At 39.3% G+C, this 27,104-nt stretch overlaps 1 protein-coding gene across 1 annotated transcript in view; it reads left to right on the top strand.

Moving 5' to 3' along the window:
• The window catches only part of CSMD1 (CUB and Sushi multiple domains 1), a gene marked incomplete at both ends in the record, with an annotated part of 1,184,444 nt that overhangs the window by 347,858 nt on the left and 809,482 nt on the right, over positions 1-27,104 (top strand). Inside the window, one exon of the mRNA XM_080616376.1 lies at positions 5,989-6,101. Within this exon, the coding sequence (XP_080472502.1) occupies positions 5,989-6,101 (113 nt within the window). The remainder of the gene's footprint in view (positions 1-5,988; positions 6,102-27,104) is intronic.

Here is a 27,104-nt window from a genome sequence, read left to right on the forward strand (position 1 = left end):
GGTTATGCTGATCTCCTGGCTTTATGCACCATTATGTGTCTGAACCTTTGGGTAACTCTTCCTGTTGCTGTCATATTATGTATGTGTATCCTGTAGCCATGTTTGTTCTCACAGTGTTGCTGCTATTTTTGCTATTTTTTTTTTTTGTGGAATAACTGGAGCTACCACCTTCTCTTATGTCCAGATATGTCCAGGAAGTTTAAACTGATTCAAATTGCTAAGATAGCATATTAATGATTTGACTTTTTAATACACTTTGAGGCACACAGTAACACAGTGCTTCTGAAGTGCTCTCTGACCATACCCCCAAGGCCATACTAGTGCAGGTTCGCAGGCGCTAGCAGTGGAGACTGCAGGAGTCTCTGTGAAGAGAGGCATGGGCTGCCCCTTGCCGGACGCAGCCGGTTCCAGCCGGATCGGATCCAACCCACCAACCGCAGGGCTCAGCTGAGCCAGCCCAGCAGCTCGGGGTCGGGGTGCCTCAGGGAGGTACATGTGAGGAAGGAGAGGAAACAGTGGAGAGGGGGAATAGGGAACAAAAAGTGAGAGAAAAGAGCTTTCCGGACACCAAGGTCAGTGCAGAAGGAGGGGCAGGACGTGCTTCAGGTGTCAGAGTAGCGATTCCCATGTGGCACGTGGAACACGCCACGATGTAGCGGGTGGATGTTTCCCAAAGAAGCCGCAGCCTGTGCGGAGCCCACTCTGCATCCAGGTAAAAGTGTGAGGAAGGAAGGGAAGCGAAATTGAACTGTTACAGACTGAACCCAGCCCCGATTCCCCATCCCCCTGCACCGCCTGAGGGGAGAGGCAGTGGAGCTGAGAAGTGAAGTTGAGGCTGGGAAGAAGGGGAGCTGGGGGGGGGGGTTTGATTTATCTTTGTTTCTCACTATCTAAATATATTTAAAGTGGCATGAGTTAAACTAATTTTCCCCATATCAGGTCTGTTTTGTCTGTGACAATAATTAGTAATTAATCTCCCTGTTACTGTCTCAACCCAGGAGCGTTCCCATCTTATTTTCTCCATCCCCCGCCTCCCCTCCCTCCTTCCTGTTGAAGAGGGTGGGTGGGGTGGGGATTTGATAGCTGGCAAAGGTCAGCCCACCACAAAGGCAGTAATAAATAAATGAATAAAATAAGGATAAATGCCTGGAGTCCCCAGAGGCATATCTTGATAGCTTTTTCTTCAGATGCCAAGTTGTGTATACATATTATTGACTATTGATGATACCGGATGCCTAAAACATGGAAGGGGTTTTCCTGCTTTTTATTGACAGTGTAGTTCTCGGATGATTTCAAGTTATGCCAACTCTGAGATACCCCGTTTTGAACATTCTCATTATGTTGTACTTAGTATTCAGCTTCTGTGATGCAGTAGAGAACTAAAATAGATAGCCTGAAGCTTTAGGCCTTAAGGGTGCCCTTTGACTTGCCTCACTTTCTGATCTGTGGTTGATCATCATGATCTTTGAGGTAGTCCCTGCCAATAACTTTGTGTTTTCATGTGGTGTGGTGGGTTTGATACAGAGTGAACTTACGAATGGCCTCTACATGAAATGACAATTTTAATGATAGTATGTAAAACCTGAAAAGGTACAAAACTGTTTGCAGACAGCTCTTTGGTGTTTCTTGTGGCAGTTAATGACCTGTATCTTTATGGTGCTGATTTTTGAGGGGGGGAGGAATATTGGATATTGTAATTAATCTATGTTTTGCCCAAAACTGCTTTTGGGACATTTAATCAGAATTTAGAATTACACTTTTAAATACACTTATGTGTGTATACGTGTGTCAGGCACAATTCTAAAGGTGTTTAACAGATCTGATTATCCTAATTATAATAGTCTTCATAGATTTCATTGTCCTAATTTGAAAAAAGAATTGGTTCTTATGGATGTAGGTTTTTTGTCGTCATTGTTTGGGTGGTTTTTTTTTTCCCCCCTCAAATTTCACAAGAACACTGTTAAACCTTCATAAAAAAATTTGTCACATTCTGACCCCCAGAGGACTTGCTGCACAGTAGTATGTTTAGTACCCGGAAGTCCCCAAATCTGCCCTCATAAGTAGAAGGTGGTGAAGCTCTGAGCAGAGCCAGCTGGATCTATTGCTATACTACTGAAAAAAACCCTTATATATTTGTAGAGCTTATCACTAGAAATGCCTGAATGTCAAGATCTAGGAAATGACAATGAAAAACAAATGTGTGTTTTGGTTGTTGGGCTTTTTTTCCCCCCAAACAGCAGCTAAACTCAGTACTGGTCTACCAGTGTGTTTTCTATTACAAGTTCTGTTTCTTTATAGACAAGCTAAATATATTCCATCTGTGGTTAAAAACTATTTTAGTGTGTGCATTTTTTTTGCAGATTAACGCTACTGAAAGTTATGGATATAGCAATATTTTAAGCTTAAAGTATTGCCATATGCTCAGTATGAAATCGTGCAAGTTTTACCAAATGACAGCTTTATTAGCATAGGGACTGGAAATGATTCTACTCTCTTAGTGATATGCAGGTTGACTCCAAAACTCGTTAAAGTTGTAAAGTAGGTATGCTTTTATTCAATGCTGAGGTGCATGGAGATAGCTCTTCCAAAGTATGCGCACCCCAGAGTCGTTTTCCCTCTACATTTATCCTCTATACAGTGGATTACTCAACACTCCTATACATATTCAGGACCTATCCCTGCTTCGTATTATAATGAGCTAAAAGGTCCTTTGTGCGTGTGCAGTGCCCCCGTGGTCATGGGTGAGGGTCTCAAAATGAAGTAAATGAGTCTTCCTCTATGAGTAGAGGTCTTCAAGATGAAGTAATTGAGTCTTCCTCCTCTTAAACTTTTCATCTTTTAGTCTTCACGCATGCGCCTTAGGGTTTCGTCAGTGTCCAAGCCGCAAACCTGGCTCTCACTGGAACCAGGCATCTGCTTCTCCCTTTATCAGTGGTTAGTGTCTTGGTACTGCTTGGTAGGGATGATAGGTATTTTCAACAGGCAATACTTTTGTTTAAGCAAGCAAAATTCCTTTACCCCCCTGTACAACCCCCCTGTACCTTGGCTAAACCCCCTGTATCAATAGCACATACACTTGTCCGTCTAAACAGTTCATTTTCTGGTTGCAGTAAAGGCGTACAGGATAATTGCCAAGATGCATTTCCAAAGTAAAGAAACACATGAAGGGGGGTGATACTTTTTTTTTTTTTTTTCCCCCTTCCCTTTTTTTCCTGCATGACGAAATGGATCTGCAGAACACATTATGATTCATGAGCGATAACTACCTAGTGAAAATGATAGTAAGATGGGGAAAAAATTACTTGGTAGGTTAGCAGTGGCTTAATTCTGGAAATGTCTTAACACTTTAGATTTTCATCTGCTGTCTATCTTTTGTTTGCACTCAATTTCATGGCATTTGGTCTCACTGAATTTATTTAAATACTATCAAAAGATGTTTTCAGAAATACTTCAGGCAACAAGGCAACACCTAGGTAATCTGTTGAATGACACAAATACAGAGTTTTTCTATTCAAGACTTTTCCATCTTTTTTAGGATTACAGTAATGTAAAGAATTTGGAAAAAAAACCCAACACCCCACAATAGATTTCAGGTTGATGTACTAACTCCCTGAAGTTTTCCACATACTTGCTGTTTCCTATGTCTGTAAAACCTTTAAGTGTACTGATTAAGGTATAAAAGGGCATATTTGTCATCTTTTAATGTGAATTGCAGTGTCAGTTATTCTAAAGAATAATCTTCTAGTATTTCAAGGGTGATACTATAGAAACAATTTTATTTATTGAGCAGATAAAGAATCCATATTTTAGGAGTGATACTTATTACTGTAACAGAATCAAAGCAGGTGGGTCTAGGAATTGTAACAAGAACTTGGGATGGCTTGTTGCTGTTCAGATAAGTTCATTTATATGAACCAAATCCATACCAAGTAGAGCGAACACTGATCAGGATTGAGGTAGCTAAAGCTGTAAAGCTGTATGGTTTTGCAGTGCTATAACATCTTTGTCTTTTTATTGTTTCTTTTTTTCTGTGTAGTGTCAAGTGCTGAGGCTAGCTGCTTCTCTCTGTGTGTCTCAACCTGATTTTCCTTCCTTCTTCCCTTCCGTCCTTCTCCTACCATGCATGCTAGTTTTCTGCTCCAAGAAACTGCAGTGTTGTCCAAAAAAAAAAAAAACCCACAAAAACCCAACAAACCAAAAACAACCCACCTCCTTAAGCCCAGAATTCTTTGAATCCCTTCTCAGAGGGAAGTGATGTGTAAGTAAGATCAGAAAAATACATACCCTAAATTAATAATGAGCTCATATGGAAGACTCCAGATGTAGGGCAGTAGTGGTAACCACTCTACTTTATTAAATAGAACAAGAGGCACATTTCCCTAGGAAGTGCAATGTCTAGTGAAGGTGAGAGAACCCACAAAATTCTGAATGTAAAATGTGGCAAGCCTTGTGGTAGTTCTGCAGTTTGAGGACTGAGGGGAAAAAATCAACCTGGTTGTTTCTGGAATAGGAGTAAATGAGGTGGAAAAGGAGTAATAGGTTGACAAGTACACAGAAGGTGAAAAGATGAGAGCAAGCAGCTAATTAGCACATGGAAGATAATCTTGCTTAAAAAGAAAGGAGAAATTTTGCTGACTTATGTTGCCTTGACTGTATGCCTTCATGTGTATTTAAAGTTCTCCTTGCTGTGATCACCAGCTCATATGAGTCTGTTTTCCAAAGCTCAAAATTGGAAAGAGATGGGGAAACCACTTTACTGATGTAATTCAAGCATGGGGTTCCTTTTCTATGGTTTTTACATACGAGAGTAGTCTGTAATAAGCCTAATTTTGCAAAGAAAGTGATACAGCTATACTAGTATGTTGTTTACAGTTATCTTCTGCACTTCCAGATGCCAATTGATGAACTATAGCATCATTGTACAGTAAACTTCAAAAGACTTTTTTTGTTTGTTTGTTTTAAAGGCATGTATTGTCTTGACCATCCAGATTAAAAATGTGTGTGTGTGTTTCTTTCTTTGCTTTTTATTTTTATGAGCTGTTCCAATGTCTGAAATCAAAAAGCTCTTTCAGGGTGATGTTTGAATAAAAGGTGGCTTTCTGGTGTGTTGTTCTGCATCCAGTGAGTCATGTGCCCCTATTTCAAAATACAAAAATTAGCTGGTAATGTAAGCTGACAGTACACTTCTGGGTTTGTGGGACAGTAGTGGCATCTTACATCTCAATTATGTGAAATTTTTAAGAAACCAACATCTCACTAGTATCAGCCAGGTTTAATGAATTGTTTTCAGTGAGGTTTCAGTAAAGGACGTAAGTGGTTTTATCCATCTGTTTTATCCTCAAAATGAATCAAAACATTTATTTTGGAAAATTATCTGAATGGCAGTTTTTTAATGTGATTATAGCTTATGAACAATTCCAATTTGTATGTTGACGTAAGGCTGCTGATAAGGTAGGAAATGTAAGGTAATTTTTCTTAAGCTGTTAAATGGAAGGGTTTTTTTAGTTTTGATTTCTGGTCAGTTAATGTACATGACATTGAACATATGAGATCAGTGCTTTCTCTGGAGCAGCAGCTGGAGGACAGACAGGATAGTCCGTGCTATTTCAAACTGTGCTAGGTATCTGTCTGTGATTCAATGCCTGGGTATCTACTTCTAGGTATCCTGAATCTACTTGTCCTTACCTTGAGAGGAATCCCATTGGAAAAAAAAAAAAACAAACCCAACAAAACAATAGATACAAAGAGGTTTTTCTTTTGGTGTGCTGTGTTTGAGAATGCATAGACATGTTAAAATAGGAGGGCTAAAATGCTCTAGAGCATGTTTGAAATGTTGCAGTGAATGTTGAGACTGTGTCGGGGTAAAGAGCATCATCATGCGTTGGCAGGTGGTATGTAGAAACATGATGGTCATCATAATGCTCATCACATGTACTCATGTGCTTTATTATTTTAAGTTACACTCTTTTGTGCTTTCTTATTATGCAGGTTATCTGGATTTCAGCTTCCATCATCTATTGTGAGCACAGGATCTATCCTCACCCTCTGTTTCACCACAGATTTTGCTGTCAGTGCTCAAGGCTTCAAAGCTATCTATGAAGGTAAGAACTCTTTTCCTGTCACGTATTTGTCCTACTTGATACATGTTTTTCATGTTGAAATGTTATGTTTCAGTTTTAATTGTTTGGAGTTTGAATCATCAGTGAATATTGCATAAACTTTTTTATAGTTTATTTAAATGGTACTGTGTCACAGCTGTAAGTAGTCTTGATTTTGAAATTTAAATTAAACTCGTACTTTAATTTCTGCTGGAATTTTAATTGAATCTGTCAGGCTTTGAAAGCCAGATTCAGAAATGCCTACATTTAAATGGTTTTCTTACTTTCTAAATATTTTTTTTTTTTTTGACAACTTCTTTGAGCAATGTTTAACTTAAGGGCTATAATGATAAAAATGAGAGGAGATATAGATACAAACTGGTCTTGAAAATCAATCACTGATCTCCTTGTGGAAAACTAAAACAAGAAAAATTACAACAATAATACATGTAAATTTTAAAGCAAAGCAAAGAAGAAACAACCCCTAAACAGCTGAAAACTGGCTCTGTGGAAGATGGCTGCACAGTTCTAGGAGGCGAAAGAAAATAGTAAGGTCAAGCATTTCATGTCCTCTAGCGTCTGCTAAGAATTAAGCTCATAAAGCTGAACTGATACCATTTCCTTATTACTTTGGGTTGTACAAAAGGCTTTATGAGATCCGCAACCTTTTGTTTGGGAAAATTACCAGATACAGTGGTATTAAGTCAGTTGCTTAGTGTTGCTGGATAATGAGGGTGTCCTGAGGGTAGCTTCAGGAATACTTTCAAACTCTATGTGTGTGGGGGGCTTTTTTTTTTTTTTTTTTGGGGGGGGGTGGTGGTTGGTTTTTTTTAAATTTGGGTCTTTTTTTGTGAATATCTTTTTTTACTGCTGTGGGGTTTTTTTTAGTCACAGGACTTTGAGTAGCAGAAGTTTCAGAAAGCTCAGTTTCGGATTAGTTTCATATGTGTAATCCTTTGAAAGTGTTTTTTCTGGAAAAGCTGCCTGAAGCCAGTGAAGTGATAGAATTTAAAAGAACAATTTTTATCACAGGGTTGATGTAGAAACTTGGAATCTAGATGATAGTATGGTTTGTAGCTATTTATTAGGAATAGCAGTTGCAGGTGTATAAATCCATTACATTGGTCACCACTTCTAGGAAAAAGTCAAAGTAACTTAGAGACCACAGATATCTTCAAATGCTTGGGTAAGATTTTATCACATTTCTCTTAGAAATATTCATAGGCCCTTGAAACTTTGCTGCCCTTTCTTGAGTGTACCTAAGTCTACTCCATATTGATGCTTACCTTTGTTTCATATTTGATTAATGTTTTGAAATAACAGAGTTTTTAAGTATCTTTTGAATTCGGTGTCCTCACTGAGTGGGTTATGTAACACCTATGTAAGGTGAGAAAGATAGAGGCATAGGAGATGTCATAACTAACTCAAATTTCCTTGTTTTGAGCTTTCTGTGCTTGGGATGGGTAGCTTGGCAGTATGTCTTTCCTTGGTAGGAAAGCCTTGGCTTTGGCAGACAACACTTACTACCTGGTAAGTCAGCTAATCAGTCTTTTTTTAACTGAGATGTGAGGAAAGGCTAGGGAAGTTTTATTTTAATAGCCTTCATAAACTTAAAAAGGAACATCAGAAATCATGACCACACCAGGACCTGTTTTTGTCACCTCAGTAGGAAGTTGCTTTCTACATACCTGCATCATTGTCTTCTAGCAGATGCATGCGATAGCATATTCCATCCTTTTAATGCAGTCTGAGCAGTTTGTTTTTCATATTGAAAAAGACAGTGAAGAATGCTAAAAGACAGTCTCTTGACTGTCAATGTAAGAACACATGCACAGAGCCACAGGCTGTAATATAATGACACTTCCTGCTGGCCTACTTTCTTATAAAACCCCCAGCAGGAAGAGCTGTAATTAACAGTGACAGATAGGAGCTCTCCCTGGTTAAACAACACTGCCCCCTTTCAGATTTAGTGCTGTAAACCTGGTCTGGCTCATGAGCTTTAAATTGACTTCAAAATATGACATCTGACTCCTGAAGAAATGGTGAATGTAACCTGGGTGACAGCATATCAGTGTGCAGATAGGCAGTGGGGACTTGCAGATTGGGAAGGGTTTGTAGCAGTGAGTGGTTAGGTGTTTATGAAGGCTTGGGGTGATTTTGCCAGTTAAGTTACTGAAGCCCGATAGTTTAAGAACTCCTGTAGCTGTTCCCTGAACTGCTTGTTATGAATAGTGACTCCTTCTGGCTCCTATGCCTCATATGATTTTGTGTGAAGGCATGTGATAGCTTCCTTTGAGACGGGAATGCAGACCAGTTACTGGAATCCTTTGTAACAGCTCTGCCAACTACCCGTCCCTAAGCTAGTTTGCTTCTGCTGAAAGTACCTATTTATTCCTGCGTTTAGCCAGCTCTTAAATTCTTAAGTGCATTGCTGTTCAGTTGGAAGCATGGGGAGCATTGAAGTGCTACTGACTGCTGCCATCGAAGAATTTGGGACACTATGGGGTCGTAATCCAGAGCTTGACAAACACTGTTTTAAACATCTTAAATGGAGATAAAGCTTTAACTGCATATCAGCTGGCAAGGGACAGTATTTTTCAAAATTCTGTGGTTTGTGTTGGTTTTGTTTTGTGGTGTTTTGTGATACCTGGGGATGTAATCTTTAACAGAAATTTTGATGTATAAGTAGGAAGTCCACAACATTCAAATGCTGAGAAATTCTAACAGACAAAGCAGTGGGGGGAAAAAGCATTGCAGCACTATGCAAGGGAATCATTCTGGATTTATACCAGTCATCTTGCAGTAGCAAATGAAATAGGTCTGAAAAAGTCAAATAGGACTAATGAAGGAACTAATTTACATACACTTTCTGGGAGGCTGCAACACTAGTGGTTTTTTTTCAGCTCTTGTGACAGACCACTCTTTCTTCTGAATAGAAAAATTTCATCTAATGAGGATTGTTACTTCCATGTAATTAAAAAAAATAAATTGAGTGTCTTCAAAGTTAGCTCTACTATTGAAAGTCAGTATTTTAAATGTGATCATGTGGGGAAAAAGATGATGTTTTGACAATTCTTATCACTCAAAAGACTTAATACTGGGCTAGATTCTGTGCCGATCTTCTACTTTGCAGAGAAAAGCAGCTGCTGTTTGGAGGTTTTTGCTGTCTGCAAGGTAATCTTTTTTTTAAATTAAACTTCTTAGTAAATGAGGGAAGGGTGCTGGACCAGGAAAGGAGGCATATGAACCACTTCAAGACCTAACAAACAGCCTGTGAAGTTAAACCCACTGAGATTCTGATCTGTGCATTTTATTGAGTGTATTCTTGATTTATGATCTCACTTCCTGTGGGGCAATGATATAATCAGATCGTTTGTGTTTTTACACTATGCAGAGCCATGAAGCTAGTAAAACCACATTAAGATGCTCTAAGCCCTTGAAGATTACTTGTGCTTGCCTGCCTTAGCCTGCTGTCACCCGTATACCACGTGAATATTAAAACTTGATGAAATCTGATTTTGTGGCAGGAGAGCAGCGAGAACCATTTAGTTTTAACAAGACACTGATGTGGTTGGGCAGTTGCTGAGTTTCTAGGCTGAAATGTAGGTTTCTTTACTATATCAGTGCTTTACCAGATTTATATGTCGATTTCGGGGAATACCTAGTGGTTTTACTTGATAATTCTTACAGCTTCCTCATTGATCACTTCAGCACTCTAAACTTTTGGTACAGATGGAAGCTTGAATTAATTTAATTCCCAGAATATAAGAATATATATGCAGTTTTCATATGCATCACTATAGCAGGGAAAAATACTATAAATTTCAGAAGTTACAAGTTCAGTTTATAGAATTTGTTAATTTATTTAATCTGTCATGTATTTACCATCATTGTTGGGTAATTAAAACCAAGTTTTCAGCACTGGGATTGGGAAGTTTCTGTAATTTGTGGTGGTTGTTGGTTTTTGTTTTTTAATTGACTTTGCTTTACGTCATGTAAGACGTATTTAGACTTTGCAGGTTGTGCATGGGGAGAATAACAAAGTGCTTGTGCAATTTGGTTTAATTCTGTGTTAAAATCAGTTTAATTCCTATTTTCGAGAATGAGGTTAACAAACTTTTTTTAAAAAAGCTACTCTGAGGGCTACAAACAGAAGTAAAAATTCAGCATTGCTTTATCAATATAGTAATTTTCTTTGGAAAGTCAGAAGTATTTCTCTCATATAGAACACTTGCAGAAAAGCAGTCTTTAAATGACAGCAATATCTGCAGTGTTACACACACACACACACACACACACACACACTCACACACTTAAGTAATGCATGGTGAATTGTTATATGACTTCTCTTCTAACAAAGTAGTGTGTCCTGCTATTCAGGGAACCCAGTTGTCAAGTGCAGAAAATTCAATAAAAGCAGAAAAGCTTAATTCACAGTACATTGTTAGTCATCAATGTAAAATTAAATGTCACGGGGTTTAGCTTATATTTTGCTATACCAGTGTCTGCCACTAAACAACAAACTACCCATAAATGTTAACAATCCTCGGTTCATTTTAAGCTATTTTGATTTTCTTTTTATGTGGTGTTTTTTGTTGTTTCCAGCCACATTTTGTAATGAAGAATTGCTGGATGGTGTTTAAATAACAAGCCAGATGTACCGGACTTGATATGTGCTAGTACCTTTCCTTGACCTCTGTTCTACAGCAGCAGGTTTTCTTTGCCAAAGGAAGAGCTCTTGCACATCCCTGTATCCTACCTGCCCTCAGGGCATACTTCCTTTTTTCATTTGTTCTTTGAATTCTGAAAGCTTTCTGCTCACACCCAGCATTAACATTTATACTGGCAGTCACCTAATCCTGCCTTATGCATCCCTGAAGCTTCTTTTTAAGTCCCTTTCAGCAGCAGCAGTAAGTAGTGATACATTTCCACAGTGTGTCTTTGAAGACATTTTCTTCCCCCCCCCCCCTTTTTTTTTTTTCTTTTTCCATTGCTGCTCCTGACACTCTCCCTGAGTGTTTGTTGTTTGGTGTGGTTTTCTTTTTTCTTTTGATTTTATGGTTCAATCCTTGAACTGTTTAAACCAAAGCAAAATTGAAAGACTTTCCCCAACAGCTTGGTAATATTAATATCTTGTATTGATTCAGTGAGTTTGCCAAGATAACTTTCCCAAGACTGTTATTTTTGCCTCAGTGTGAACTCAGTCAAGATAATAAATATATAAAGGGGGAGTATCATGAGGATGGAGCCAGGCTCTTCTCAGTGGCAAACAATGATAGGACAAGGGGTAATGGGTACAAACTGGAACACAAGAGGTTCCACTTAAACTTGAGAAGAAACTTCTTCTCAGTGAGGGTGACGGAACACTGGAACAGGCTGCCCAGGGGGGTTGTGGAGTCTCCGTCTCTGGAGACATTCAAAACCCGCCTGGACACATTCCTGTGTAACCTCATCTAGGTGTTCCTGCTCTGGCAGGGGGATTGGACTAGATGATCTCTTGAGGTCCCTTCCAATCTGTAACATACTGTGATACTGTGAAGTTAAGACCTCTGGGCTCAAGCTAATGTTCCTTGGTTTTTGTTTCCCTCAAGTACCAAAATACCTTTCCTGCACAGTTTTAAGAGTGAAAACCTGCTTTTCACTGGGTCAGCACCTAACAGTGCTGGGTGCTTGTCAGTGAGTTTAACTATATTAGTTAATGGCTATGTAGTTGTCCCAGCAGACTGATACAGTGATAAGAGTTGTTACTGTCTGGGAATGGGCATGTTCAAAACAAACTGAATAAGCTGAGAGTATGAAGCCAAGTTGGGAAGAAGGTAACTTTTGTGTGACTCCTATGCCTGATGAATGATCCCCTGCTATTCAGTGTGAGATAAGTAGTCTCCTGAATCTTCAGCCATTACCAGCCAATCTGTATGGCTTTTACGTATTGTTTTATGTATTGGATCATATTTTATTTGATTTTTCCAGTTACCTGAAATATTCAGTATGACTCCTGGAAAAAAAACCAAAAAATTTTATTCTGAGCTTAATGTCTTTAAATGTTGAAGACACAAACTACCTTTTTAGCATTTCTTCATTAAGAAAACAAAGCTAACATTAACATTCTAGTAAATACTGGTATTCTTGTAATCTTGGTAGCTGTACATATTAACTAGCAACCTTACCATTGGCTCTTAGTGTAATTGGTCATAACTTCTGTTAATAGAGTAGGTTTTTGTGTGTGTGTGTGTGTGTGTGTTTTTAAATGCTTCTTCCTTACTGTTTTGGTAGTTTATTCTTTTCAAATTAACTTGAGTATAGGTTTCCTGCATTAACTTGAAGATCTTAAAAAGAAAAAAAAAAAATCTTTTCCTTAGCAAATTTTCTTAAAAGTAACATCTTTTTGGAATGATACAATCTGAATGACTGTTAATGATGAGATACAGGAAAGAAGTCATAATGCAGTTAAAAATAAAGCTATTTCATGTGTCAAAACATGACATAATGTGTAGCAGCAAAATCTCAGGGCAGAAGAGGTCTGGCAGTGCTGTGGGAGTATTCTGTGGGATCTCTGATAGCTGATCCAGAATATCAGTGATTTAGATGTCAGAAGAGTTCACTTCATCAATAACGGCTAAAGAAAAATACTTCTAAGGCTACATGCATTCAGAGAACTTAAGGAAAACAAAATAGAGGTTATTTTCTGAGGAGAGAGAGGTGAAATAGTCTGCCAATGCTCTGAAGTGTGTGAATAGATCTAAATATTGCTCTGAATGGCTGAGTTTATGGGAGACTGAATTTGGTTGGTAGAGACAAGTGATGACCGCACTCATATATGCGTTCTCTTTTCAGTCTTCAGTACATGAAGAGATTGTGCATAGAAGAAATAACTACTTAAAACATAGCTTTTTTTCATTATGAGAACTTACGGTGAATAGCTTTATCAGTTAAAATAGAAGTGAAATTCCTTCACCAGTAAAACATTTCAGAGTTGCATTTCCACAATATTCAAAGAACCACGAGTCAGAAATCTTGGATGTTATTTCCTAAACTGCCCACTGGCAGAAACTTCCCAATTGGAAGTTCCAGGAAATTCTTTCCTAGAAAAAAAAAAAAGGCACTGTAACGAGAGTAGTTGTGATGGAATAAACTCTACTTCAATTGCCATAAATAATATTAAAATTAATGGCTGTAGAACTCATCATCAACTAGTGAATTTCGTATCTAATGGAAGAATTATTTTGCAATAGCCTTGCCCTTTATATTGGTCCAATTTTAAGCTATGATGACTGTTTTCTACTTTACAGCTCTCACCCTGAGTAGCTCAATCCCTAATGCAAAGACAAACTTTGTGTGGCTAGTAGCCCTTAGAAAAGGAATTACATGTCTTAAAGTAGATTCTTGGAACTGTCTTTTTGACTACCTCTGATTCTGGAAGGGATTATTTTGTGATTTATTGATCCATTTAAGAACTATGTTCATTGTCATTGATGCGTGAACCAGTAGCAAACACAATGTTGGTGGTTCATACCTTGTAATCATTTTGTGGGCTTGCATTCTCACTCCACAGAACTTGTGCTTCTGTTTGAGATCACAAACACAACAGGAAAATAACTTGATGAAAGTGGGTTTCCTAGAGGAAAATACTGAGTTGCTTATCTCTGCTACTATGAGGTCACAGTTCTAAACCAGAACAGCTCATTCTAGTGTGGAAAGTCATAGTGGGATTGTTTCCCTCTTTCTTTGTAGCTAAGTAACTTGGTACAGAGGTTTGTTTTCTCTGCTACTGAGTATTGAGATTCTGGTGAATCTAATCGACATTCTAACAGGTCATCATCCCAACAATGCTGATATTAATACCCTGCTTAATGCTTGTTCTTATATGCCATCATTAGTATGTGTTTGTATGACTAATACTAACTTTGGAAAAAAAATTCTTTGTTGTATTTTTCAAATGTCAAAATTTCTTTAGTGCAGTCATTGCCTGGTTTGAATTGGTGTTGTGATGTTGCCATGGTTTAAGCCCAGTAGGCATTTAAGTACCACACAGCCACTTGTTCACTCCCCACTAATGGGATGGGGGAGTAAATCAGAAGGGTAGAAGAGAGCAAACTCATGGATTGAGATAAAGACAGTTCAACAGGTAAAGCAAAAGTTGTGCATGCAAGCAAAGGAAAACAAGGAATTAATTCACTGCTTCCTGTTCTCAGACTGGTGTTCATCCATCTTCAGGAAAGCAGGGCTCCATCACAGATAATGGAATGTTTACATGGGAAGACCAGTGCCATTGCCCTGAACATCCTTAAGCAATGGCAACTCTGGGCCAAACTCCACCCATCTTAGTTTTATTGTATGGTATGGGATCTCCTTTTGGTCAGTTGGGGTCAGCTGCCCCAGTGGTATCCCATCCCAATTCTTTGTGGACCCTCAGCTGACTCACTGGCAGGACAGAAAAGGCCTTGATGCTGTGTGAGTACTGCTTAGCAGTTGCTAAAATATTCCTGTGTTACCAACACTATTTTCATCACAAATTCAGAATCTAGCCCCATACAAGCTATTGTGAGGAAAATTAACTCTATTGCAGCTGAAACTAATATGGATATTTAGCAGGGGAAGTCTGGCTTTGCTTCTTTATGAAATGCTGTGGTTCTTCTACTCAGACTTTAATTTTCACAGTATAAATATATTCTCTTAATGCAGCAACTGTTTGAGAGACAATGTCAAAACTCCCATAATTCTGTAATTGTGTTGGATTTTTTTTTTTTTTTTTAATTCAACTATACAAGGACTGTATGGAACACATCTTTTCTCCAAGTGCTTTTCTGAAACAAGCCATGCAGCATGACTCAACAGAGCTGGCATTTTTGCTTGTTCTATTTTACAGCCAACTGGGATGTAGGGGAATAACTTCATAGCCTTACAGATTTGCTGGAGATACGATTTCAGTTCAGTTAAGTAGCCTGTGTCTTTGCCTGCCTGCATTCTAGGTTATTTTAAACAGCAACTGCTGACAAATACCAGGATGACAGTAGTTAAAGGAAGAGCCTATATTCTGTTAAGGCTTCATTTTCAGTTCTGAATGTGGTCTTTTTCTCTTTACAAATGTGGAAATTAAAATATTATGAGTGTCTTGTGTGCACTGCCAAATTAGTAGGAGTTTCTCAATGTGGCTATCCCCAGACTGCTATCTGTCTGAAGAGTTAAATCCTACTTCCATTTTCTAATTGTCAGTTATGTACAGTAGTGTTTACTTCAGAATGGTCCCCATTAATGATATTGTCCCAGACACATGAAACTAACACCTAGCTTTTAATGAACTTGGAGAAGTCATACTGTGACTCTCTTGATTTCTGATCTCATTTGTAAAGAAAGTTATGTGTAGAGAAAGTTATTTATTCCTATGGTTGGTACAGAGGAGGGAAAGCTGTATCGGGCTTTACATCTCAGATAATGAAGGTCATTTTCTGCCATACCAGTCTGATGTGTGGTTCCCAGTAGTTGTCATAGTGCAGGATTTTCTGATTTTTATTTAAGCTATTGTCCTTGATTTAAAGTAGTATCACTCTGTATTATGAAAACTATTATTTCTGCTTTTAAAAAAGTCCCTGTGGCCTACTAAGTGTTAGAGTTGATAATTACTTAGTATTTATTACAAATCTGCTTCCACTGGCAAAGATGGCTTACAGCTTGCATTTTTTTTTTATTTTTTTTTTATTTTTTTTTTTTTAGAAATAAACCAGAAAAATCTCTATTTAATACAGAATCATTGTCTGCAGATTTTTATCCCTTTAAACTGGCAAGGGGTGTAGGCTGTTATGGGGTGGAATCAGCAATGAGTAGGGACATCTTCTACTGGACCAAATTTGTCAAAGCTCTCTCCAACCTGACCTTGAATGTTCCTGTGGACATTGCCTTACCACCCTCATTGTAAAAAATGCCCTCTTTATGTCTAAATTAAATCTACCCAATGCTTTAAAACTCTGTCATGTGCCCTATCACTTCAAGCCTTGGTAAAAGGTCCTTCGTTCTTGTAAGTTTAAGGGGCCTCAAAGAAGTTTCCCTGGAGCCCTTTCTCCAGGCTGAACAAATCTACCTCTCTCAGCCTCTATAGAAGAGGTGTTCTAGCCCTCTGATAATTTTTTTTTTTTTGTGGCCCTGCTTTAGGTGGTCTGTGACTTGGTAGTACTAGGGCCCCAGAGCTGCAGTACTCTGGGTGGAGTCTCACAACAGCAGAGTGTGGGAATTGCTTCCCTCAACCTGCTGGCTACACTTATTTTTATGCCAGCCAGGGTATGATTGTTTTTCTATAAGCACAGATAGCTGGCTTATGTCCAATTTTTCGTTCACCAGTATCACAAGGTCCTTCTCCACAGAGCTGATCTCAATCCATTCATCCCTTAACCTGTGCTGATATTGGGGGTTGCTCAGGTGCAGCACCTTTCACTTCGCCTTGTTGACCTTCATGGGGTTTGCATGGGCCTATTTGTCAAACCTCAAGATCCCTCTGGATGGCACGCCTTCCCTCAAGGGTATCAACTGCACCACTCGGCTTGTTGTCATCTGCAGATGTGCAGATAGTGCATTTAATTCCACTCTCTGCTCTTAATAAAGATACGGAGCAGTATCCATATTGATACGGATCCTTGAGGAACACCACTTGTTACTGATCTGTATTTGGACATTGCGCTGTTGACTGCAACAATTTGGGAATGGCTATCCAGCCAAGTTCTTCCCTATTGAGTAGTCAATAGGGCTGGCTGGAAATGAGACGCTCCAGGGCAGCCTTGGATGCAGCGATCACGAGATGGTTGAATAGAGATCTTCAGGACAGTGAGAAGAGCGTGCAGCAAGCTCACTGCCCTGGACTTCAAGAGAGCAGACTTTGGCCTCTTCAGGAACCTGCTTAGTAAGGTTCCATGGGACACAGCCCTAGAGGGCAGGGGGGCCTAAGACTGTTGGTTGTTATTCAAGGATCAGCTGCTCCAAGCTCAGGAGTGTTGCATGCCAAGTAGAAGGAAGTGCAGCAGGAGGGCCAGGAGGCCTCCTTGGATGGATAAGGAGCTGCTGAGGAAACTTCAAAGGAAAAAAGAGGCTTATAGAAGGTGGAAGCAGGGACAGGCGGCCTGGGAAGAATACAGGGATGTTGTCCGGGAAGCTAGGGACCAGGTTAGGAAAGTTAAGGCCCAGTTAGAATTAAACTTGGCTAGGGGTGTTAAGGATAACAGGAAGGGATTCTACAGGTACATAGCGAATAAAAGACAGACTAGGGACAACATAGGCCCCCTTCGGAAGCTATCAGGAGAACTGGTTGGCCTGGATTTGGAGAAGGCTGAGGTTCTTAATGACTTCTTTGCCTCGGTCTTCACTGGGAAAGGCTCTGACCACACCACCCAAGTCTTGGAAGGTGAACGCAGGGACTGTGAGAATGAGGACCCTAGGCCCACTGTAGGAGAGGATCTGTTTCTAGACCATCTTAAAAACCTAAACGTACACAAGTCCATGGGACCTGACGAAATCCATCCGTGGGTCCTGAAGGAGCTGGCGAATGAAGTTGCTAAGCCACTGTCCATCATATTTGAAAAATCATGGCAGTCAGGTGAAGTCCCCGACTACTGGAAAAAGGGAAATAATAACCCTCATTTTCAAGAAGGGGAAAATGGATGACCTGGGGAATTACAGACCAGTCAGTCTCACCTCCGTGCCTGGCAAACTCTTGGAGCAGATTCTCCTGGAAGGCATGCTAAGGCACATGAAAAACAAGGAGGTGGTTGGTGACAGCCAGCATGGCTTCACTAAGGGGAAATCCTGCCTGAACAATTTGGTGGCCTTCTATGATGGGGCTATGGAACTGATGGACAGGGGCAGAGCAGTTGACGTCATCTAGCTGGACTTGTGCAAAGTGTTTGACACTGTCCCACATGACATCCTTGTCTCTAAATTGGAGAGACATCAATTTGATGGGTGAACCACTCAGTGGATAAAGAACTGGCTGGATAGCTGCATGCAAAGAGTTGTGGTCAATGGCTCGATGTCCGCCTGCAGACCGGTAACAAGTGGTGTCCCTCAGGGATCGGTGTTGGGACCGGTCTTGTTTAACATCTTTGTTGGTGACATGGACAGTGGGACTGAGTGCGCCCTCAGCAAGTTTGCCGATGACACCAAGCTGTGTGGTTCAGTTGATACGCTGGAGGGAAGGGATGCCATCTAGAGGGACCTTGACACGCTTGTGCTGTGGGCTGGTGCCAACCTTATGAAGTTTAACCATGCCAAGTGCAAGGTCCTGCACCTGGGTCGGAGCATTTCCAGGCACAGCTACAGTTTCGGCAGAGAAGAGATTCAGAGCAGCCCTGCAGAGAAGGACTTGGGGGTGTTGGTCAATGAGAAAATGAATATGAGCTGGCTTCAGTGTGCGCTCGCAGCCCAGAAAGCCAACCGTATCCTGGGCTGCATCAAGAGGGGCGTGACCAGCAGGTTGAAGGAGGTGATCCTGCCTCTCTACTCTGCTCTCGTGAGACCTCACTTGGAGTATTGTGCGCAGTTCTGGTGTCCTCAACATAAAAAGGACATGGAACTGTTGGAACAAGTGCAGAGGAGGGCCACGAGGATGATCAGGGGACTGGAGCACCTACCATACGAAGATAGGCTGAGAAAGTTGGGGCTGTTCAGCCTGGAGAAGAGAAGGCTGCGTGGAGATCTCATTGCAGCTTTCCAGTATCTGAAAGGGGGGTTATAAGGATGCTGGGGATGGACTCTTCATCAGGGACTGTAGTGACAGGACAAAGGGTAATGGGTTCAAACTTAAACAGGGGAAGTTTAGATTGGATATAAGGAAGAAATTCTTTACTGTAAGGGTGGTGAGGCACTGGAATGGGTTGCCCAGGGAGGTTGTGAGTGCTCCATCCTTGGCGGTGTTCAAGGCCAGGCTGGATGAGGCCTTGAGTGACACGGTTTAGTGTGGGGTGTCCCTGCCCATGGCAGGGGGTTTGGAACTAGATGATCTTAAGGTCCTTTCCAACTGTAACTATTCTATGATTCTGAATCCATATCTTTCCAGTGTAGAGGCAAGGATGTTAAAGGGGACTGTATCAAAGGCCTTGCAGAAATCAAAGTAGGTGACGTGTAGCTCTTTCCTTGTCCCCTTATGCAGTCATTCCACATAGAATGTTCCTAGATTAGTCAGGCACGCTTTGCCCTTGATGAAGCCATGTTGGCTGTTGCTCATCACTTCCTCGCCTTCAGCATGTTTTGACATGTCTTCCAGGAGCGTCTGGTCCATGATCTTATCAGGCACTGAGGTGGGGCTGACAGGTTGGTAGTTCCTAGGGTCTTCCTTTTTTAACCTTTTAAAAATGGGTGGGATGTTTCCATTTTTCCAGTTGCTGGGGACTTTCCCTGACTCCTGAGACTTTTCAGATATGATGGAGAGTGGCTTAGCAACTTCATCTGCCTATTTCCTCAGAAGCCTGAGATGCATTTCATTGGGTCCCATGGACTTGTGTATGTTCAGGTTCCTCAGATGGTCTCAAACTTTAACTTTTCTTATGATGGAAGAGACTTAATTCTTCTTAGTTCCTGCATTGAGGTTCAGGGACTTAAGAGATGAGGAGAGAGCAATTGCCAGTGAAAAGGGAGGCAGAAAAGTCATTGACTATCTCGGTTTTCTCATGGCAGTTGTCACTAGATCCCCTGTCTCATTTATCAGGGAATGCATAATTTCTTTTGTCTTTCTTTTCTGATTAACCTACCTGTAGAAGTTGTCTTTGCTCTTCACATCTGTTACAAAATTTAGCTCCAGCTGTGCCTCAACATTTCTGATCCCATCCCTACACTCCCAGACAGCATACCTATATTGTTCCTAGTGTGCATGTCCCTGCTTCTTAACTGAAGGTTTAGACCATGTGTTCAGATTTACAGAAAGCATTTAAACTGGAAGGACCTTCAGGAGAAAAACATGCGTCATCTTGATGGAAATCACTCTTACTTCAAACATTGTTTATTTGTGAATGTTACTTTCTTATGTTGCTTTTAATTATTCTACAGATTTGAGTTCTTAAATTCTTTAGGAATCTTTTATTTTAGAGGCTGGAGAGAAGTAATGAGACTTTCTAAAACAAAGTGGGGCAGCTTCCCCCTCCCACTCTGTTTTGAGATCAAAAACTGTTTTTGGAAGCAGAAGCTGGTGAGAAAACTGAGCTTTCTGCTCTATGTGAAATTTTGCTTATTCCTTAAAAGATGTAACCAACTTAATGTACCCTGTTTGTGCAGCTTCCTGGGGGCAGCAGAAGAAAATTTGGCCAAGTGTTATTTTTAAATTTCGTAGGCGATGCTGAGCACCAACAGGGAGGCAGTTAATTCGGGTCCTGTTGTCTTGTAAATGGAGTAGGCTTCTAAACCAGCCAGCTATTAGGGAGTTTGTGCCTGCCTGGTTTTTTAGCTTCTAATAGGGTATGGCTGTAATAGAGAAGCTGGACTTTTCTAGTAATACCTTCGTTGGTTTAAACAATTTTATTCTGTGTGTTTTTATTTAAAAATGTCAATTGTAATAAAGCACTGAGGAGCTGTATTTTGGAGAAGAAAAAATAGGCAGTGGGTGATTGGACAGCTGTCGTGTGTAGGATACTGAAGTTCTCAATGCTGTCAAGTTGGCTCTGCTGTAGGAGTTTAGCAAATGGTAACAGTAATGTGCTAAAACAAAGTGGAACATATTTTAGTGCTGCACATGTGATTCAGCATTGTTTTGTTGTGGTGGGTTGTTTTATTTTTTGTTTGTTTGTTTGCTTTTTTTTGAGAGGATGGAGGGAGAAAGAAGTGAGTTTGTATCTATTAAAATACACCTTTAAATGAAAGGAGGGAAAAATCCTACCCCTGAATGTGAGGAGTCAGGTATGAGTTGAGGTCTGTGCGTTTGCAGATTAAACATTGTTACTGAGACCCTCTACCAGCAGTCTGTAGCAACTGCGAGTTTTAAAGAGAGTTTGCTCATTGCATGCTTGTCAGTAGCAGGTTTTTTTTTTTGGTTGGTTGGTTTTTTTTTTTTATGTTTTTCATATAGCTTGTGAAAGAAAAGGGCTAGTGAAACAAAAGCTGGAACATATTTGTCTGCTGTTACATGTTTTGCAGGAATAAATGTTATAATCACCATTTAAGGGACACAATAGTGATGCTTTTTGTGGTTCTTAGACCATTCTCAGCACTTCAAAGTCATTTTGTTGTTCTAGCTGCTCCTAATTTTTTTTTTTAGTCATTTTTTAGGCTTACTAGCTCTGTAGTAAAGGCAGTTTGACTTTAGATTGTGTGTACTACGGTCTGTGAGAGATGAGGGAGTGTAAGTGGGAAGAAGAGAGAAAATACACTCCTTGTAGGCTTAGTAATTTCAAGCTTTTGTTCAATGGAACTTCATGATCAATTTGGAAATTTTATACTCAGGTTTCTGTTTTTCATTTTTCCTGAAATACTGATTCCTGAATAACAAAGCTGTTCACTGTAGCTCTTCATTTTATTTTTTTTTTATTTCTTAATGAGTAGCTAGGTTTGATTTTTTTTTTTTTTTTTTTTTTTTTTGTATCATTAGTATTGACTCTGGTTCTAACAAGCTGAGGGACCTTTGAACCTCTGAACCCTGATACTGCAAACTGTTCACTCAGAAAAACAGAAGTGGTGGAGGTGTTTAATAAAAAAACAAGCTCCTCCTTGCCCAATCCAAGACACAAGCCAAACTGCAAAACTAGTGAAAACAAAGAAGCCATAAATACCCAGCAGTATTTACCCAGGGAGTGAATACAGGATATAACCTGAATACAGCCTTGGCCTAAACTTAGTAAAATGTGTTGGGAGAAGTATTTTTAATTTATTTTATTCTGCTGTCCACTTGCTGCTGGACATGGGCAGAAACAAGGCACTGAAACACATCCTTCCCTTCCCCTCGCTTTTCCATTCTTGAGTGCAGATCTGAGTTTGCACTTTGTAGGTATGTAGATAACAGCACTGCAGTTCTTCCAGTATCTGAAGGGGGCCTACAAGGATGCTGGGGATGGACTATTCATCAGGGACTGTAGTGACAGGACAAGGGGTAACGGGTTCAAACTTAAATAGGGGAAGTTTAGATTGGATATAAGGAATAAATTCTTTACTGTTAGGGTAGTGAGGCACTGGAATGGGTTGCCCAGGGAGGTTGGGAGTGCTCCATCCTTGGCAGTGTTCAAGGCCAGGTTGGATGAGGCCTTGGGTGGCATGGTTTAGTGTGAGGTGTCCCTGCTGATGGCAGGGGGGTTAGAACTAGATGATCTTAAAGTCCTTTCCAACCCTAACTATTCTATGATTCTAAAATAATACTGAGTTAACAGATTTAGGAAACAAATAATGATTAGTTGACTTCATGTTAATTAAATATACTGTTACAGTCTTGTTGAAACTATTGATGAATGTAATTTCTGTGTATTAGATGCAATATAAAATTCAAGATGTCATAAACATTAGTGGTTAGCAACAAACATAATGTTTCAAGACTAAGTTATCTGATAAAATTGCAGTTCAGTGATTTAACTGGTGTGTCTCGGTTTGGTCAGTTTGAAGTGCTCTCAGAGGTTTCCCTACAGCATAATATGGTGCAAATTGCTGATTGTGAAAGTGGAATTACAACATAGAAAAAGATACAGATTACTGATGGTTTCAGTGTTTTTTAAGCTGCTGATCTGTCTTGCATTAAAATGACTCTTCTCAGTGTGGGTATTCTTTCAGATCGAAGTTGACATAGCGTAAATCTGTAAGAACAGAAGTAGCAAGTTCCTCTGATCAGTGGACTGCTTAAAGCAGTGGACCAGCCCACACTGATATGAAGGATAAAACATATTCTTCTTCAGTTGTGAGTCAGTGTGTTGTAATCTGTTGGTAGCCATGAGAATGATGGTCCAAAAATCAGTGTCTTATTTAGTGTTTTGATGCTTTGGTACTTTTGTGCTGTGATGCATCCACCCACTGAACTCCAAATTCATGTAACAGGTAAAATTGATGTCCCAGATAAGTTCACTAAATTCTGTGTCATCATGGTTTTAAATATTAAGAGTCAACAGAAGTGGATAACAAGCTTGAATTGATGACGTTACAGTGTTGAAAGCAACAGGTATGGAAAGTGAGGTGATTAGACTGTAGGTGACACTAAAAAGGGTGTATTGTAACCTGTTAGGTCCAGTGGTGTAGGAATTTTAGGATAGATGCTAGGAATGGTCTTGGGCCTGAACCTGTAATCACTAAATCAAACTATGAAAATTAGTATGTCTACCTGTGCAAATTAAGTAACCCACGAGTAATGCTGATGTTAAGTGTACTTGCTTCATGCTTGTGTGAAGTATTTGCATGAATACTTTTAGAATACCTACTGGCTTTTAAAATACATAAAATTGTTGGGTTTTCTTACTGGTTTTTTTCTGTTTAAGAAAGGATAGTAAAGGGAAAACAATTATATCATGTTTGATACTGTGTGAAGTGACAAAAGATATGCTAACAAAGCTATGGTACCCTAACTTGCAGCACATGAAGATCAAATTTATCACATCAAAAAAATGATCACTCACTGTGTGATGAACTGATACAGTTGAAATTAGTAAGGGAGGAGGAGAAAAACATCAGGATGCAATAATTGAAAAGCTGAACAAGAAAAATATCCAGGTTATGTCAGAAAATCATTTTCTTTGAAATTCCAGCTTATTTAGGGTCAGACTTTGGAGGAAGGAAATTTGAAATACTTTAATAAAATAGAGCAAGTTTCTTAGTCTAGACAATTTAGGAGACTTTCACAGAGATTTACTCTTAAATTACTTTGACACACACAGTAATGGGAATCTGTGGACCTGGCAGGATGGGTATGTTGTATAAAACAAAGTTGGAGCCCATTCCTCATCCATTAACTTTTGATTGATGTTGTGTGTGTTTGCATTTTTGTGAGAGAGAAGCTGCTTTATCACTCAGGTTCCCTCTCATACTGACATTCTCCACCATACTTTTCCCAACCAGCATTGCACATTGCCAAAAGTATTTATGTGAATCTAGAAACTGAAGTCCTATATTCTGTTAAGTTAGTGAAACAGGGAGGTTTCCCTCCTGGGTTTACTCTGAACAAGTCAGTTATGAGAATGGACTCTGATCAAAGCAGAGAGAAAAAATCATGTGTCTGCCACAGAAAATTACTAACAAAAGAGCATATTTGTCACTGTGCACTGGAAGTAAAAAAAAATGTCACCGTGTGTAACAGCACCATCTGCTGACTGCTGTCATAGCACTTGCATATTTGGTTCTAAACAGAATCTATGTGCACATTGAATGCATTGTTTGTGGTTTGAATTTTTGTCTTTCTAGAAATTTTAATGTCTTTTTCCCCTTTGCTGTTTTTCACTATAAAAAATAATTGAGGCACATAGAGGCAATTTTGTTAATTGCAACTGAAATCTAGATGGTACATGTGAATATTGGGTGGAAAAAGGTAATGGATGTTGCTCCTAAATGATTACAGACTCCATCTCCCCAAACCACAAGTCACTTCCTTCTGCTTTTCTGTTTTGTGTTTTTGTTAATGGTCATAGGTAAAGGCTGAATTCCCTGTACCATTTTTTATTTTTGAGTATTGTTCCCGATAACTTCAGTTGATTTCACCTTGATGTCTTCATATCTGAGAATGCATAATATTTATCACTGCCCATCTGAACATTTTTCTTTAAAAGGGCCTGATAAGTAATAGTTACCTGTATGAATAGGCTTCTCTATGCCTAAAATTTTATATAAACTGAACTATAATGAGCTTACATGGATTTTGTGTAAACATTAAAATGTTAAATAATTTCATAAATATACTAAATTTTTAATACCTTCAAGGTTGAACCACATTTAAAACGTGCTGTCTGTCTGTAATGAAGAAAGTATTTCAATCTTAAAATTCATATTCCTTCTCTTAGTTACTTGTACTGCTAGAGATATTGAGAAGAGGAACAGGGAGGTAAAGATGCTTGCTGTAAGCAATTGCATGGGCCATTAGTTAAAATGAGTGTTTAAATGGATAAATGATGCTCCCTCAGATTATAAACACAGAACTAAATCAGTAAAACTGCATAACTCAGCACAGTTGGCTTATGATTACTAGTTGGGTGTTTCAACCCCTAGATGAAACATGAAGGCCAAAAATCTGTTCAAGTGCTGTAGCATATAATTAAATTCTGTTGCTGTAACATCTGATATGTTATACCATGATACCTGTCTGATTCTCACATTTATACTGAAATATTCATAATTCAGAATGAGTAATAGATTACTCATTATATTTAGGGAACTTAGGAAATAACACAAAAATAGATGGAAATGTGTGCCTGCCTTCTGTTGTTTCACTTGCACACATGAAGAAGAAAGCCAGTACACAGCCATAGAAAAACACCAGCAGGGTGACATTAATAAAGAAATGAAGTCAGATCTGTTGAACTATGCTTGTATTGCAGTAAGACTCAACTTGTGATCAAACCCCCTATCTCTTCACTTACTGTTCTTCAGACCTTCATGTATTAGTCATATAACCATGAGTCAGGTATACCTGTTTATGCAGACCTCATGCATGTTTGCTGTAATGTATGTAGCTTTACTTATAAATTTTGGCTATTCAGTTTGTGCAGCCATTATATGCTTAACTACGAAATATGCTATTCTCTGTTAGTGTAACACTCTGATTGTTACTTTGAATTATTTGTCCTCACCATTTTATTTCTTGTTGCTTGTTTACCATTTTTTCTCCTGCATCTCAGCTTGAGTTGGATTATGCTATACTTGCTGCAGGATTTTTGTTGTTGTTTTTTGTTGGAAAGTATCTTTAGAATGGCAGGAGGTGAGAAACTTTAAATTTACAGTTAGGTTGGTTTCAATGCCGCTTTGTGAATGTTAAGCCTAACATGCCATTATTGGCAGCTCTACCTTTATTGAGAGGCTATATAGTTAAAGTTAGAGCAATCTGATTTGTTGTGAAGATTGAGTCAATATGTTTAACATAGTGGTACAGTTTATTTTTTGCATTTAAAATTCGCAAACAAACTATGAGCTTTAGAGGCCTTTATGGCTTGAATGATACAAAGGAAGTCCTTGTACAGCTGCTGATGTACAGTTTGCATCCTGACATGTAATTGTACTTTTACTTGGTTACCATCTACAGTCAGACAGGCCTGAAACTTATGGAGATGGTGATCCTCCCTTAATTCTGCAGTAGCAGACCACTGGGAAATAGAAGAATGCCTCTCTTCCAGTGGAAGATTGCCCTTGAAATAATGCAAAGATAATTCTTAAATTTCAGGCAATGTTCCATTTCAAGGGGTGTCATATATCTTTTCTAGTTTTCTATAGATCTTTTTCAGAAAGGGTAAGTTGTAGTCCATTGGATGAGCTGAAGATAATAAACAGTGGCAACTATGAAGAACTATGAGTAGTAGACAGCTACTCTGACTATGGTTTTCAAATCAGCTAAGTAATTTTCCATCAAATTAAGTGATAAGATGAGTGAGATACCACAATATCTGCTCTGGATTGAGCACTATTCAACAGTTTTGTAGACAGCTGGAGGAAGGAAAAGGTAGCATTTAGTTGTAAAAGGTATTAAGTAGCCACAGGAACAGGATTCAAATATATAAGCATAAAAAGAGGAAATCATGTGAAGGAGAAGCTCCCCAAGTAAACAGGATGACATTCAGAAAAAGGCAGTGACAAAATTCCTTAATTGGATTGAAATTATAATCTTTGCATATGTATTGTACATCTCAGGAGAGACTGTCTAGAATTACCCTTGGAGATGGTGTAGGAGCCAGTCATGCATGGATCATGAGTGAATGTCCCACCATTCTACTAGGGGAGGGGGAGAAATCAATGCCACAGTTAGAGACTGTGAAGAGGGAAAGAAAGTTAAAGAATTCTGAAATATTCTTCTGTATGCTTCTGCTGAGGGCTTGGGCAGGGCAGTTCTACAAATGTCCCCAGAAGAGGGACAGAAGTAAAGAAACAGCAGAA

The sequence above is a fragment of the Psittacula echo genome (assembly GCF_963264785.1).
Source record: "Psittacula echo genome assembly, chromosome: 4".
Classification (NCBI taxonomy): Eukaryota; Metazoa; Chordata; class Aves; order Psittaciformes; family Psittacidae; genus Psittacula; species Psittacula echo.